Source organism: Lineus longissimus, chromosome 7, assembly GCF_910592395.1.
Source record: "Lineus longissimus chromosome 7, tnLinLong1.2, whole genome shotgun sequence".
Classification (NCBI taxonomy): domain Eukaryota; kingdom Metazoa; phylum Nemertea; class Pilidiophora; order Heteronemertea; family Lineidae; genus Lineus; species Lineus longissimus.
Genome location: NC_088314.1, coordinates 10,054,623 through 10,071,867, shown reverse-complemented (window position 1 = coordinate 10,071,867; position 17,245 = coordinate 10,054,623). Strand labels below are relative to the sequence as shown.

General features: G+C 42.7%; 2 protein-coding genes across 4 annotated transcripts in view; one reads left to right on the top strand and one right to left on the bottom strand.

The window, feature by feature from the left end:
- Window positions 1-1,143: 1,143 nt before the first annotated feature.
- On the top strand, window positions 1,144-9,589 carry LOC135491087 (lanC-like protein 2). Its single transcript, XM_064776735.1, has 9 exons — window positions 1,144-1,313; window positions 1,878-1,998; window positions 2,357-2,573; window positions 3,464-3,608; window positions 4,153-4,293; window positions 4,791-4,976; window positions 5,517-5,693; window positions 8,355-8,427; window positions 8,774-9,589. Exons 1-9 carry the CDS (start codon window positions 1,233-1,235, stop codon window positions 8,848-8,850), a joined length of 1,218 nt encoding a protein of 405 aa, XP_064632805.1. The 5' UTR covers window positions 1,144-1,232; the 3' UTR covers window positions 8,851-9,589.
- A 2,396-nt stretch (window positions 9,590-11,985) lies between these two features.
- The window catches only part of LOC135491507 (F-box and leucine-rich repeat protein 13-like), a 37,468-nt gene continuing 32,208 nt past the window's right edge, over window positions 11,986-17,245 (bottom strand). For all 3 annotated transcript variants that reach the window (XM_064777423.1, XM_064777422.1, XM_064777424.1), the window contains 5 exons: window positions 16,618-16,900; window positions 15,621-15,885; window positions 14,967-15,130; window positions 14,062-14,142; window positions 11,986-13,747 (listed from right to left, as the gene is read on the bottom strand). In XM_064777423.1, coding sequence (XP_064633493.1) covers window positions 13,669-13,747; window positions 14,062-14,142; window positions 14,967-15,130; window positions 15,621-15,885; window positions 16,618-16,900 — 872 coding nt within the window. In that variant the 3' untranslated portion in view covers window positions 11,986-13,668. The remainder of the gene's footprint in view (window positions 13,748-14,061; window positions 14,143-14,966; window positions 15,131-15,620; window positions 15,886-16,617; window positions 16,901-17,245) is intronic.

Below are 17,245 nucleotides of genomic sequence, written 5' to 3'. Positions count from 1 at the left end.
ACTGCCCCCGTTATGAATACAGTCGGTCCCTCGAAATTTAGACTGCCTCCAATGGACACATGGCATTTCTCTAGTAAGAATGACACAATCAGTCCCTAGAGATTCAGACTGCTTCCCCTGGTCACATGGTAAATCTCCTGTATGAATACAGTCAGTCCCTGAAGATACTGACTGCTTCCACTGGCCGCATGGTCTTTCTCCTGTATGAATACAATCAGTCCCTGAAGATTCTGACTGCCTCCACTGGCCGCATGGTCTTTCTCCTGTATGAATACAGTCAGTCCCTGAAGATATACTGACTGCTTCCACCGGCCGCATGGTCTTTTTTTCCAGTATGAATACAATCAGTCCCTAAAGACACTGACTGCTTCCACTGGCCGCATGGTCTTTCTCCTGTATGAATACAATCAGTCCTGGTACATACTGGCTGCCTCCACTGCCAAATGGTATTTTCCTGTGTGGATGATGTCAATTTTAAATAACCATAAATTCTAAGGGGTACATGGTATTTCTCCTATATGAATACAGTCGGTTCCCAAAGACTCAGTGCACTGACCACATGGTACTTCTGGAGCATTTTCTTGCATGAAATACAATCAATCCAAACAGATTCTTACTGCCTTCCCCAGCCATTGTGTCCCCCATGTGACTAACATCTGATAACAGATAATCAGATCAGTCGCCAGGGATTCTTAGGGCCTCTGCCGGCACATGGTATTTTTCCTCAGTGGTCTTTCTTTAGTACAATCAGTCCCTAGTATCGAACTGCCTCAACAGACTACATGATTTTACTCATACAGGTGAAATGCAATTCAGCAGGCAATCCTGGAGATTCTGACAGCGAACCATGGCTTGCCTGTTGCCACATGGCAGATGATATTTCTCTTGAATAGGGACTACAGTCAGCCCCTGAAATCAATCGTAAATGAACAAAAGAATTGAGAATTGGATATATAAACCTTGGTTGTCAAGATGCTGAAATTACGAGGCCTTCTATTTAATGGTATTCCTCCTGTATGAATGACAATGATGTAGACACGGATTTCGCAAATTCGAATTTCCCGCCGGAAATTTGGGAATTCCTGTCTTTGAATGACGTCACTCACAAGTCGAGACACAGTACTTCTTGAAGTTCAACAACGTTGCAAACGGCTTCCCCAATGCAGTCTCCTCATCTTTCATCTCCTCTTTGACGAAGTGACAGGTTATCTACGCCTGTGCGCTGCGTAATCATGGAAGTAGAGGATGGGCGCCATTTCCCCAATGCTTTTGAAGATTACAAGGGAGAGGAGCTCCTGTCTTCTGGAGGACAGGTGGGAAGAAAGATATGATTCATCACCAGTATGAATCCGTATCAATCATCAATCATTTATATCTTGTAGCATTGGATGGTTTATCACCAGTATGAATTCACATTATCAGACAGCCACAGACACAGTCCCTAGAGTTAGCATTGGATGGTTTATTACCAGTATGAATCCACATCATCAGATGACCACAATCGCTAGAGAGTTAGCATTGGATGGTTTATCACCAGTATGAATTCACATCATCAGATGACCACAATCGCTTGTTAGCATTATTGGATGGTTTATCACCAGTATGAATCCATATAATCAGATGACCACGATCGCTAGCCTAGGGTTTATGATATCAATTATCATATCACCATATCATCAGATGACCACAGTCACTTTACATGTAGCTGCTTCAGTAGGTTGAGAAATGTTGCCTATTACTCTCATTTCAAAGGTGATAAGACATACCTCTAACAAATCTTCAGATGCCATATGAACTCCTCTGTTGGGCACTTCCTATGTGATCATGATGCTACAAGTATTCAGTTGTTGACCTCGGGTATTGATCTTGCATTTCAGATTAGGGATGACTTCAGAAAAAGGTTGATTGAGAACATCGAGAGGTTGCTGCGAGCGTTGGAGACCAGTTTGTCTGAAGGATACGACGAAGGAGACTACTCCATTTATACTGGCAGTTCCGGTGAGATTTATAAATCATAGAAATTATCTTTGAAATTGTTGTTCTTCTGATTGTGAAAGATTGCTGATGTAATGTTAATTTTCACACTACAATGAAAATATTCACCTTGACGTTTCAAATGGCTACAGCATCTTTCCTCATGAGTGACTTAATCTATAGCCAACCTTGTCCCAGTTCATGTTGGTAGTCTGAGGTTTCCGAATCACCACCAGGACCCATCTCCTAAATCTAGCTGGCTTTTTTTCTACCAGTTTGCTGCTCGAAATTTTCACAAATCACAAAAATGAAATGGCAGAAAAATTTGGCATTTTGACAGTGGCATCAATTTTTAAGTGTTTAAAACATGTCCTTATTTCAGGTATTGCATTATTACACTTACATCTTTACAAGGTGCGAGACAACTGCCAGGATGATCGCCATCTTCACTCGGCGCTGGGTCTACTCAAACGCCCTCTACGCCACCTCAAGCAAAAACGAGTCACGTTCTTGTGTGGCGATGCAGGACCACTCGCAGTCGGTGCCGTCATCTACAGCAAGCTGCAGAAGAAGGCAGAATGTGAAGAGTGCTTAAAACGGTGAGTTTAAAAAACCAAACACACATTTATAAAGATAAAGTTAAAGTCTGAGGTCAATTACGATACGACTTTACACTCTAACCCCTGTCTGTCCTGAAACATTTCAGTAGACCTCAGATGAGCTGCTCAACCAGCGTTACAATCTGAACATTTCTGACCAGTACCCATTTATACACCTGGGTTCAGAGAGGCGGGTAAGACAGAGTCCTGTCTAGAGTCTCACGCCGACAGTGAGGATTGAACCCGGGACCTCTAGACCGCTAGTCGAGAGTCCCAGCCACTACATCACAGCGGCTTCTCGTTTATCATGTCGGTCTGAAAGGTCTAAGCTAACTGAAAGGTCTAAGCTAACTGAAAGGTCTAAGCTAACTGAAAGGTCTAAGCTAACTGAAAGGTCTAAGCTACTTGAAAGGTCTAAGCTAACTGAAAGGTCTAAGCTAACTGAAAGGTCTAAGCTAACTGAAAGGTCTAAGCTAACTGAAAGGTCTAAGCTAACTGAAAGGTCTAGGCTAACTGAAAGGTCTAAGCTAACTGAAAGGTCTAAGCTAACTGAAAGGTCTAAGCTACTTGAAAGGTCTAAGCTAACTGAAAGGTCTAAGCTAACTGAAAGGTCTAAGCTAACTGAAAGGTCTTAGCATGTCCTGCGCATCCGAAAATGACATAGACATGAAATCTTCCTGCTGAAGATCACCTAATACACCAAAAAAGGTAAAATTCTCAATGTTCTCAAATACATCTCAGCCAAATTTTCCGAGGTACAGCATATCTACATTGTCTGGCACCCAAGGTGTTAATAATGATAATAACAATGATAACAGATGAGACTGGCAGAAATTATGCTCAATGAGGGAACCAATAATTAATATATCCCTCTATAATTCAATAACTAGGTTGCTGTCCCTTCAAGATGCCGTCATCAATGACCCCAACCTTCCTAACGAGGTGCTGTTTGGACGTGTTGGCTACCTATTTGGTCTACTATTTGTAAGGCAGCATCTTGGCGTTGAGGCTGTCAACAGTTCTATATTGTCCAAGGTGAGTAACGTCTTTATCCGAATCTTCTGAGCACAACTGTTTGTGTTATGTGTGGGAATGGGGTAAATGCGGATAAACTCTTTCAGTACATTTTCAAACAAGTACAGTGGAACCTCCCTAAGCGGACACCTCTCTAGTAAGGACAATCTCTCTATTAAGGACATTAGTTTTGGTCCAAAATTGGTTGTTTCCATTCAATTTGACCTCTCGAATCAGGACACCTCCCTTCTAAGGACAAAATTTGTCAGTCTCGAGGGTGTCCTTAATAGAGAGGTTCTACTGTAGGTGGAAAAATAGGGGGCGTGCACTGCATTTCTCATCAAAATTCATGGTGTGTTTCAAAATTTCATGGTCAGTTTCAAAGATTTTCATGAAATGGGGAGGGGTGTGCATCAGGTGCTGCCTGCAAGGAATTTTCATTGCAGTACCATGCGATACTTATTGCATCTGTCCAAAATTGCTAATCTGCAGGGATCATCACAGGTGTCTGTGAAGTATTGGTCGTCGTTGGGATCTCTGATAACTTATTCCCCTCGTGTTCCAGGTGTTCAGTACTGTGATTGAGTCCGGCCGCCATCTTTCAGTCAGCTCTGATTCACCGTGCCCCCTTATGTATGAATGGCATGAGAAAAAATACCTCGGGGCAGCACATGGTCTGGTCGGAATATTTTACATGCTTATGCAGGTAAGAACTTGTTTTTGGCAATAAATTACAACAACCTATAAATGAAATTGGTGTTTTAAACCTCATTTCCCCTCACTGGTCCCTTGGCTCATTTCTCCTCATCAGAAATCTCATTACAAAATGCACAGAAAGCTGGCAACTTCTTCAGCCCCTGTTAAGTTTTGACCCTGAAAGTTAGGTCTGGTAGCTTGCATTGACTCAACCTCTCGCCGAAGTCGGATTCACTAGGCCAATAAACCCAATTGGTGCATAACTGTAGTGTCACGCATAAATGCTCATCCCGCCTTGGAGGAGGAATACTCCCTGGAGAAAATCACCTCCAAGTGCAGAGCGAACGCTGAAGAAGAATACTGAAGACAGAATCGCTCCTCCGCCATTTTGACAAGGGTTATTGAAATTACACTCATTCAGATGTCCACAGCCCTAATGCAGTATCATTTGCATTTCATTTCTTCATTCCACAAACTCTATGATTGCTGGCCTGTCCTTTTTTGTAGTGCCCAGAAGAAGTCTATAAAAATGATTTGAATGATTATGTGAAACCGAGTATTGACTGGCTGATGAATTTGCGGTTTCCTTCTGGAAATTATCCCTCATCTATTGGCAGCAGCACAGGAGATAAATTGGTTCATTGGTGTCATGGAGCTCCAGGATGGATTCACATGTTCGTCATGGCTTATAAGGTCTGTACAACAGGTAAACCTGTTTGGTTTGTGAGTGGAATATCTTCTTGAGGGGGGGGGGGTAAAAAATGTGAACTTTGGGTTTAAAAATTTTCAAATCCATGATTTCATGATTTGAATCTATCCATTCGTGGAAATAAATGGAAGTGAGATTTGAATATGATGTTTTTGCAAACAAAAAGGGCTAGGAAAATACGTCAAAGTGATTAGTAGGTAGTACGTCTCAAATTCGGAATTGTAGTTCTCCACAATTATATTCCTTGGGTAATATAACATAGGCTGTGGCTGGCAGGAAAGGGTTAGTATATGTGATAAATAATGATAACATTTTCAACACCTTTGTGTGGTATTTTGGGATTATTCATTTTCTGGTCTCCACAGAAACTTACTGGTGTTTCCAGGTGCTGAAACAAGGCTCTCATTTGAAGACCACCTGTAGAGGAACCGAGTTACTTCACAGGGAGTCGATCCCACATCATCTTGTGTCTGGTGCCATTTTATCCTTGAAGTCCACTAACTCAAAGAACTTACCTTTTGCAGCGATTTGGCGATCCAAAATACTTACAGTGTACAAAAGAGTGTGCAGATGTTCTCTGGACGCGTGGTTTATTGAAGAAAGGATATGGTATCTGTCACGGGACTGCAGGCAATGGTTATGGACTCTTGGCCGCCTATAAGCTTACTAATGAACCAAAGTATCTATTCAGAGCCATGAAGGTAGGAACTGATGTTATGCAAAGAGATACACTTGTTCAAAATGAATATATATTGTAACATGGATTATTGACAGAGTTGGGCAATACAGATCAGCTCTTATGGGTGCCAATCTCTCCATGATGATGATCTCCCCGAGTCCGCTTACCTCTGACTATGAATTTCAATCTGATCTGAATCTGACTTGACTGTCTTTGGCAAGAGTTTGGCAATGCAGATCAGCTCTTATGGGTGCCAATCTTTGCATGATGATGATCTCCCTGAGTTCTCTTACCTCTGACTATGAATTTCAATCTGATCTGAATCTGACTTGACTGTCTTTGGCAAGAGTTTGGCAATGCAGATCAGCTCTTTTGGGTGCCAATCTCTGCATGATCTCCCTCGGTCAGCTATTACCTATGACTATGAATTACAATCTGATCTGAATCTTGACTTGACTGTCTTTGGCAAGAGTTTGGCAATGCAGATCAGCTCTTATGGGTGCCAATCTCTGCATGATCTCCCTCGGTCAGCTATTACCTATGACTATGAATTACAATCTGATCTGAATCTTGACTTGACTGTCTTTGGCAAGAGTTTGGCAATGCAGATCAGCTCTTATGGGTGCCAATCTTTGCATGATGATGATCTCCCTAAGTCCACTTACCTATGACTATGAATTACAATCTGATCTGAATCTTGACTTGACTGTCTTTGGCAAGAGTTTGGCAATGCAGATCAGCTCTTATGGGTGCCAATCTCTGCATGATATCCCTGAGTCAGCTATTACCTCTGACTATGAATTTCAATCTGATCTGAATCTTGACTTGACTGTCTTTGGCAAGAATTTGGCAATACAGATCAGCTCTTATGGGTGCCAATCTCTGCATGATATCCCTGAGTCAGCTATTACCTATGACTATGAATTACAATCTGATCTGAATCTTGACTTGACTGTCTTTGGCAAGAGTTGGCAATGCAGATCAGCTCTTATGGGTGCCAATCTCTGCATGATGATGATCTCCCTGAGTCAGTTATTACCTCGGACTATGAATTTCAATCTGATCTGAATCTTGACTTGACTGTCTTTGGCAAGAGTTTGGCAATGGAGATCAACTCTTATGGGTGCTAATCTCTGCATGATGATGATCTCCCTGAGTCCGCTTACCTCTGACTATGAATTACAATCTGATCTGAATCTTGACTTGACTGTCTTTGGCAAGAATTTGGCAATACAGATCAGCTCTTATGGGTGCCAATCTCTGCATGATATCCCTGAGTCAGCTATTACCTATGACTATGAATTACAATCTGATCTGAATCTTGACTTGACTGTCTTTGGCAAGAGTTTGGCAGTACAGATAAGCTCTTATGGGTGCCAACCTCTGCATGATGATGATCTCCCTGAGTCCGCTTACCTCTGGCTATGAATTTCAATCTGATCTGAATCTTGACTGATTGTCTTTGGCAAGAGTTTGGCAATACAGATCAGCTCTTATGGGTGCCAATCTCTGCATGATATCCCTGAGTCAGCTATTACCTATGACTATGAATTACAATCTGATCTGAATCTTGACTTGACTGTCTTTGGCAAGAGTTGGCAATGCAGATCAGCTCTTATGGGTGCCAATCTCTGCATGATGATGATCTCCCTGAGTCCGTTATTACCTCGGACTATGAATTTCAATCTGATCTGAATCTTGACTTGACTGTCTTTGGCAAGAGTTTGGCAATGGAGATCAACTCTTATGGGTGCTAATCTCTGCATGATGATGATCTCCCTGAGTCTGCTTACCTCTGACTATGAATTACAATCTGATCTGAATCTTGACCTGACTCCCTTTGGCAAGAGTTTGGCAGTACAGATCAGCTCTTATGGGTGCCAATCTCTGCATGATGATGATCTCCCTGAGTCCGCTTACCTCTGGCTATGAATTTCAATCTGATCTGAATCTTGACTGATTGTCTTTGGCAAGAGTTTGGCAATACAGATCAGCTCTTATGGGTGCCAATCTCTGCATGATGCTGATCTCCCTGAGTCCGCTTACCTCTGGCTATGAATTTCAATCTGATCTGAATCTTGACTTGACTGTCTTTGGCAAGAGTTTGGCAATGCAGATCAGCTCTTATGGGTGCCAATCTCTGCATGATCTCCCTGCGTCAGCTATTACCTCTGACTATGAATTTCAATCTGATCTGAATCTTGGCTTGACTGTCTTTGGCAAGAGTTTGGCAATGCAGATCAGCTCTTATGGGTGCCAATCTCTGCATGATCTCCCTGAGTCAGCTATTACCTCTGACTATGAATTACAATCTGATCTGAATCTTGACTTGACTGTCGTGGCAAGAGTTTGGCAATGCAGATCAGCTCTTATGGGTGCCAATCTCTGCATGATCTCCCTGAGTCAGCTATTACCTCTGACTATGAGTTTCAATCTGATCTGAATCTTGACTTGACTGTCTTTGGCAAGAGTTTGGCAATGGAGGTCAACTCTTATGAGTGCCAATCTCTGCATGATATCCCTGAGTTGGCTATTACCCCTGACTATGAATTTCAATCTGATCTGAATCTTGACTTGACTGTCTTTGGCAAGAATTTGGCAATAGTGATTTTCTTTTTTGAGATCAGATCTCACTGAAGATAGTCTTATAACTTCCAAGGAAATACTTTCTTGTCTCTTTCAGTTTGCTGAGTTTTGTTGTGATTATGGCAGCCATAATTGCAGAATTGCTGACCGACCTAATTCACTTTTTGAAGGTAAGACATTTAAATCCTGGTCACCTTGGAGATGAAACCAAAGCCTGCTGGATCAGGGAATGCAGGGAATATATCCAAGGCTAATTCAACTCGATTCCAAGAGAATGGACTCAAACTTTAGTGCGATTCCTCCATTGATGACGCCACTGGCACCAAAAACTCCACCTGTAAGGTTAGATTGTCAACTAAAGTGCAGTTGTAAAAACCACTCAAATTTTGCCGTGATTAAATCAAGGGGATTTGTCACTCAAATGTATTGTAATAGTAGCAAGGTTGTACTTGGTACAACTAAAATATTAACTCTATATGATATGTAATGTGGCTCATTTGGCTGCTTATTTTTCAGGCCTGGCCGGCACCATATATTTCTTGGCAGACGTCATTGATCCAAGGAACAGTAAATTCCCTGCATTTGAACTCTGATTCTCGACAGTTAACTTCCTTACTTGAGTCCAGCGTGATGATTTAAAGCCATGAAAAGTGTGAGAGTTTTGGTTCTCCTTTCTGTAACTCTGCATAGAGACAGAATGAGTTGTTGGCCCGCAGCTGCAAGGTGGATGTGGAGAGGCTGCCTCCTTGAAGCGTCATCACCAAAGCTTGGATACAACTTTGGTCTGAACCCTAGCCCAAGATCCGTCTGGCATGGTTGGATCTGCCTGGGGCCGGGCTCCCGCCAGGCTAGCCATTTGGGTTATAGGGGCACACAGGCAGGTGCACCACAGCAAGGTTAGGATCCAACACACCTGCTTGGCAGTTAAGATGGAATAATGGGATGACCTAATACTAAAAATATTCATAAAGCCTTGTACATCCCAGGTCCTTGCTCTAGGAGAAAATGCTGTTAAAGGACCTGTTGAGATGTTGAAAATGGCTTTGTCAAGCCAGTGCAATATATTCAAGGCTGTTTTAAAGGAAATGTGTTCATGGTTAGACGAGGACCTGTGATTTCAGTTCAATGGAGATGATTGTTCGAGCCTGTTATAGGAGACAAATTTGAGTCGAAAACTTACAAGCTTAAGTCAGGCTCGGATTTGAAAGGTGTCTATTATATGCAAGTATCCGGTATATGTGGGGCCGTTATATGCGAGGCTTACTGTGTGTATAAACGTGAACTTTAAAGTACATATGTTGTCAGAATTTATGTAGTTAAAATCAACTTAAAATAAATGGATTTAGAATCAATGGCATTTCTTCATTTACTTGGAACATAACCATTTCAAGGAATACTTATTGTTGCCATTTAAAACGTCACGAGTCAGGCTTATTGCAGTGTCAGTGTCTCTTTAGATGGCGTAAGTGGCCATGACCAATTATCACAACCTATCACTGTTGACCCTAGTATGGTTGTGATAGCAAGTGTCCAATTATATGGCCATGTCCAGTCTGTATTGACTAGTCAGTGCAGCGTGATGGTTCAAGCCATCAAAAGTGTCGGAGTTCTTGTTCTCTTTTATGTAACTCTGTAAAGCGACAGAATGAGTTGTTGGCCCATAGCCGCCTGGTAGATGTGGAGGGGCTGCTAGACTAGTCAGATTCCATCATTCCCATCTAAGGGGACACTAAAGTGTTTGGCAATTGAGGGACTTCTGTCACTGCAACCAGCGGAGAAGCCCTGCGAACATGATGATTATGATTTGAAAGCAGTCTCCTTTTTGGTCAAATCGTCAGTCATCATTTGCAGAGTGCCTAATTGTCACAGTCTTACCTCGGTAAATAAGGACATTAGAAGCATCGCTGATTGTCACAATCTTACTTCAGTCCACTTGGTGTTAGGGTCACTGATTGTCACAATCTAACCATAGTTAACATGGCCATCTGAAGGAACACTGATTGTCACAATCTGTACACAGCCAACATTGCCATCCAAAGGGACACTGATTGTCACAACCTCACCATTGTCAACGTTGCCTTCATAGAAAGGGACACTGACTGTCACAAGCTGACCTCAGTCAACAACGCTATCTAAAGGGACACTGTCAAAATCTGTCCTCAGTCAACATTGCCATCTCAAGTGTCACTGATTGTCACAATCTGACGAGTGTCAACATGGCCGTCTGAGAGACACTGATTTTCACAATCTGACCAGAGTCAACATGGACGTCTGAGAGACACAGATTGTTACAATTTGACCATAGTCAACATGGACGTCTGAGAGACACAGATTGTTACAATCTGACCATAATCAACATGGCCATCTGAGAGACACAGATTGTTACAATCTGACCAGAGTCAACATGGACGTCTGAGAGACACTGATTGTTACAATCTGACCATAGTCAACATGGACGTCTGAGAGACACTGATTGTTACAATCTGACCATAATCAACATGGCCATCTGAGAGACACTGATTGTTACAATCTGACCGGTCAACATGGCCGTCTGAGAGACACTGATTGTTACAATCTGACCGGTCAACATGGCCGTCTGAGAGACACTGATTGTTACAATCTGACAAGTCAACATGGCCGTCTGAGAGACACTGATTGTTACAATCTGACCGGTCAACATGGCCGTCTGAGAGACACTGATTGTTACAATCTGACAAGTCAACATGGCCGTCTGAAAGACACTGATTGTTACAATCTGACCATAGTCAACATGGACGTCTGAGAGACACTGATTGTTACACAATTGCCAAAAGTATACTCACCAGATGATATACACAGTGCATCATGAAAGCGTCTATTTGTCCTGAAGTAAGCTATTCGGTTAAAACCTTCATCACTCTTTTGGCTATCTGTTTGCCTAAACCTTGCTGTACAGAGCTCCGTTGCTCTTCTTGAATAGGTCCTTTGTTAGAAAGACATTCAATTGATAAGCATAAAGACTAAAATGTACAGGTATAAAAAATAATGATTTATTAACTAGATAGAAGTGAATAACATGTTCTATGTTTCAAAAGCTATTTTTAATGAATAGAAATGAATTTGTAATGTATATGTAAGGGTATTTACAATGATTTGAAACAGGAATGAAATCACAATATTTACAATGTTTTAAACCATGAGACTAGATCGTGTTAATCAGGAACAAACAAGCAGTACCCTGGGGCCCCGGAACAAACAAGCAGTACCCTGGGGCCCCGGAACAAACAAGCAGTACCCTGGGCCCTGGAACAAACAAGCAGTACCCTGGGGCCCCGGAACAAACAAGCAGTACCCTGGGCCCTGGAACAAACAAGCAGTACCCTGGGCCCCGGAACAAACAAGCAGTACCCAGGGGCCCTGGAACAAACAAGCAGTACCATGGGGCCCCGGAACAAACAAGCAGTACCTTGGGGCCCTGGAACAAACAAGCAGTACCATGGGGCCCTGGAACAAACAAGCAGTACCCAGGGGCCCTGGAACAAACAAGCAGTACCCTGGGCCCTGGAACAAACAAGCAGTACCCTGGGGCCCCGGAACAAACAAGCAGTACCCAGGGGCCCTGGAACAAACAAGCAGTACCCTGGGGCCCTGGAACAAACAAGCAGTACCCAGGGGCCCTGGAACAAACAAGCAGTACCCAGGGGCCCTGGAACAAACAAGCAGTACCCAGGGGCCCTGGAACAAACAAGCAGTACCCAGGGGCCCTGGAACAAACAAGCAGTACCCTGGGGCCCCGGAACAAACAAGCAGTACCCAGGGGCCCTGGAACAAACAAGCAGTACCCTGGGGCCCTGGAACAAACAAGCAGTACCCTGGGGCCCTGGAACAAACAAGCAGTACCCTGGGGCCCTGGAACAAACAAGCAGTACCATGGGGCCCTGGAACAAACAAGCAGTACCCTGGGGCTCCGGAACAAACAAGCAGTACCCTGGGGCCCTGGAACAAACAAGCAGTACCATGGGGCCCCGGAACAAACAAGCAGTACCATGGGGCCCCGGAACAAACACATTGCCCAATAGATGCAGAAGAATTACATCAACTTATCATGCCTGACCTCCGAGACGAGGGGGCGTTATGTTTTAGCCACATCTGATGAAGCTTTTATCATTACATTAGAATGCAGTAGACTGCTTAGCTCCAAACACAGCCCGGCAGAGAGGCAGATATATTGGGATGATTTAGCTAATACTGACATCAAATGTTGTCGCAACTCTGCAAACAATTCACTTCCAAATATATTGGATCACAGAAAGTTTGTTTTTTTATGCTCTTGATGCATAATTTTCGTGTTTTCTGTTGGCACTAGAGTCGGCGAGACTGACACTTGGATAGGACAGTGGAACCTCCCTTTGCAGACACCTCTCTATTAAGGACACTAGTTTTGGTCCCAAATTGGTTGTTTCCATTCAATGTGACCCCTCTAATCAGGACACATCTCTATTAAGGACAGCACTTATCAGTCTTATGGGTGTCCTTAATAGAGAGGTTCTACTGTAATAGCATTTCTAAGAAATTGTACCTTGAAACTGTGCTTGTCACAGTGATCGACACGGCCATTCTGCTACCGGTATAGAGAGGTTCTACTGTAATAGCATTTCTAAGAAATTGTGCCTTGAAACTGTGCTTGTCACAGTGATCGACACGGCCATTCTGCTACTGGTACCAATTCACCGATTAAAAAATTCCCCAATGCAATATTTCAAACACATTTTGGACGGAACAAATGTAAGGCACATTAATGCGCCCTTTGTAAAGTTATCTTTGGCACAAGCTTTCACCACAGAAGAGAGAGAGATATATCTAAGGCACAAGCAGTGTAGACTCCATAATACATGCAGCAGGTTTGTCACTGACGGCCGAACATCAGGTAAAAACCTGGGTCGACAATGCTGGTCTATCCGCTTGTAGAAACTCATTAATCAACAAAAAGTTGTAAATCATGCTTACATAACATACTGTCCTAGACCTAAATCAAAAGAAGATTTTCGAGTATTTTTTCGTTGATCATGTTGATAGTGACCAAATTATGGCAACATCACCGATTAATGGATGGAAATACCACCTCCAGATAACCCCTTCAAATATGTTAAAGGAAGATCGCATCTTCATCAAATATTGGAGTCGCTGTCAATTCCCAAAGGAAATGGTTTTACTTTTTGAACATTTCTAAATGCACTAAACTGGGGAATGTTCACTGATATTACAGTACTGGTCATAAAAGTGTAAAATTAGAATGCAGATAAACATTTCCCAGCTTACAGCAGTTTAGAATCAAAGGTCGAATTCAGACATCATGTATTGAGTCCACATTCCGTAAAATTTCTGATCCCGAACAGAGATATGATTCCACCTAGTTCACAGCAAAGGCCTCTTTAATATCCAAAGTAGCTGGGGACTTCATCCTGGCTGTATTGCACTTCCAATTGACGCGCCATCTTTGCAGCAGTATGCCTGAAAATATCAAGAAGCCGCATAATTAAGTATGCCCATTCACCTTTTTTACCTTTGAAACGTTGAAAACTTTGTCAAATTGACCCTACTACTTGTGTTTGCAAAGACATTTGACAACCCGTTTTCAAGACAATGGTGCTAAGCCATGCATCCATGATTGGAGAATTATAACCAAGGTGCCAACAGATCAGTCTGAGCACCTACTTTAATTACGAGTTTCGGTGAAAAGTAAATATCCTGGACATATCAATTCTTGACTTTAGAATTACTTTTTTTGGCTCGCCCTGTATACTTGAAAATTTAAAAAAACTTACTTGCTAATGTTACAGCAGTATAGAATAATCAGTGTCTTTAGATTCTTGCAGCCTTTTCTCAAATATTTCATAGATTTATCGCTGAAAGTACAACAAAACCAACAATCATGAAAATTATCTGGATTGGGCGTCTGCTTTGTATAATTCAGAGCACCTGCTATAGAAGGCTTTACCGATAACACATACAGGAGTAGATCACCCTGCAAACGAGCAATTTAAATTCCTGCCACAGAAATTGCCCATTAGTGCTGGTGATCGCCGGTGCCTGCAACAAAAATCTGTGATCGCAACAAGATGAAAGCCATTTCCAACACAGCGAATCAATTCCCCAGACAGCAGATAATCCGGCAGGCCTTCCAGTGTGCAGAGAAGGGCCTGTCTTGGTTGATGCCCCATGTACGACCTAGGGTATAAAATAATTTCCAAAGGCCTTTTTCAATTTTTTCATTGTTCACTGTCGGCAAAACATGATTACACAGATCAGTCCCCCGTGGCAAAATTAAGGCATCTGGAAAATTTTCATCATCAAAACAGTTAAAACTCAGATTAAACAGTTAAAATTCCCAGCTTTTTTACTCGTTTCTCTCTGTTACTCCAATTGTGACCCGTCACAGCAAAACCAGGCGTATGTTGCACAGAAGATGAGCCTAAATGACACCAGGAGATAATGGTAGAAATTGATGTGTTCATATTTCACAAAAGGTAGACAACAGAGAAATGAACGAACAGTCCATCTCAACCTGCCAAGCTCAGAGCGACATGCGCCTGGTTTTGCTGTGACGGGTCACAATTTATATCTCTTCCGTAATATTGATTATCACCAAAAACAAATATTTCTCTTGGCAGGACAACTGATAATTTACTTTCATTGGCCCAGCTGTGAGTTTGGATGCGTAAATACTTACGAAACCAGTATGCACCCTGACAGATCCAGGGAGCGGAGATAATGGCACACTCCAGACAGGTACTGGATGCTAAGGTCTGTGAGGAGCTTGCATCCGGCTAGGTTCAACACGCTGAGTATGCGGCAACAAAATGCCAAGTTCTTTATAGCACCATCTGTTAATTGCTGCAAAAGGAAAAATATATTTCTGAAAATAGCATCACAAAGCAAGCATAACCTCTCCAAGTCAGCCATTTGACATAGGTCTACGTGCGTCCATTTTCCGGTTGAAAAGAACAGTTTTGATTTGACCTCGTGTGACTTTGTAACAAAGATCAAATCAAAACCTTCCATAATAGGACCCTCCTTTGGCAAAGTCAATAATCAGATCAGACCGAAACTTAATCTTAGAGGTGATCTGATCTAGGGGTTCATTTGTACGAAGTTTCAGGTTACCAGCCCGAGTGGTTACACAATGTGTCCTGCTAATGAACGGACAGACGGATGGACAGGCAGGCAGAAGCAGTCCAATCAATTCAACAGTTAACGAACTAATAATAACAAAAATTCCCCTATATTCGGTATCCAACCTGGGTGCTCGTCTTTCTAAACATTAACCAGCCACACACTCTTCTCTAATCAATACTTCAAGTCAATTAAATAAATAGCAACCTACTTGGCAATGAGAGAGATCCAACCTCTCCACCTCCTTACACTGCTGGGCAAACTTCTGCAGACCAAGATCGGTGACGGCTGAACACTCGGACAGACACACATCATTGAAATGTTGATTGTTACCAAGAGCGGACAGGCCCTGATCACCGCAGTTACACCCTGATATATCCAACGACGTGAGACTGTGAGTCTGACCCAGCAGCTCTATACCCGCCTCACTGATGTGCTCACAGAAACAGACACTGAGGTATGCCAGGCTATGACATCTGAAAAGAAAGCATCAACATTCATTCCATTACTTGGGGAAACTGGCACGCACAATTTGCTGAACTGTAGATTTCAATTTCAACCCGGTGTTGTGAAATAATATGATCACCACTGGATTTCTGAGCCACCTTGCAGTTGATTTACAAGTGAATGTTGAACTTTGTGTCGTGGTTGCTTGAGGGAAAATTTGAGCTGATCTACAAGTTTGAGAGAAGTCGATTTTGCGATCGCTTTCAGCCAATATGCAGCAAGAGCATGAACGATGCCCAAAATCTTGAAGGTGGACAGACTAATAGCCTGTATGATAGGGTCCCCACCTGGCCAAGATTTCGGTCCAAATTGATCCTTGACTTGAAGTCAAGAATCAGTTTTTGGCGGAAATCTCATCTCTGAGGTCATTTGATCAATGGGTTCATGTGTACAAGGTGTCAGGTTGACAGCTCTTGCAGTTACAATGCATGCTCTGCTAATGAACAGATGGGCGAACAATGACATTATGACAGACAACATGTGATTGTAAAAGTTTGTTTAGCTAACAACGGTATACAGTGGAACCTCCCATAGCAGACACCTCTCTATTAAGGACAACCTCTCTATTAGGGACACAAGTTTTGGTTCCAAATTGGTACTTTCCATTCAATTTGACCTCTCTAATCAGGACACCTCTCTATCAAGGACAGCATTTATCAGTCCCGAGGGTGTCCTTAATAGAGAGGTTTTACTGTACGTACCTTTTATGAATATTCACCAAGCCTATGTCACCCAGGCGTATACAGTTTGTCAGGTTGAGTTCCCTCAGTTTTGGGCCGCATGAACCTTCTACGATGTACCGCACTCCAGTATCGGTGATTCTCACACAGTCTGCCAAGTTGAGTACGGTGAGGTGACGACACAATGATAAAGCTTTCAGGGACAGGTCGGTGATGCGCTGGCAGTCGACCATGTACAGGTGACGGAGTTCGTGACAGAACTTCCCGATGGGCTTCAGACCTGCATCTGACAACTTCTGGTTACCTGCAAGGAGGAGAGTTATGGGATTAAAGGGGGAAGACTTTGCAGGCCGAAAGTCCTTTGAAATAGATTGAAAATAAACACTTTTCAAACAAGCCAGTGTGCATGTCCAGAGAAGCAGACAACTTTCTTAGAGATTGCACTGTGAAACTCGAGTATAGGCAGACGTCAGGTGAGCCAGATTATTGTTCACTAAGTGACCAAAAGGTGTCTTCACCACCTGCGAGTGCTAAGTGTTAACACTATTCACGCCACCAGACAACAGATTTGAACTGCTGTCTGACGTTAACAAGAAGAAAAAGAAGTCTCATTCGAGGATGTGGCTCGCCAAAAGTAACTAGCATTGTG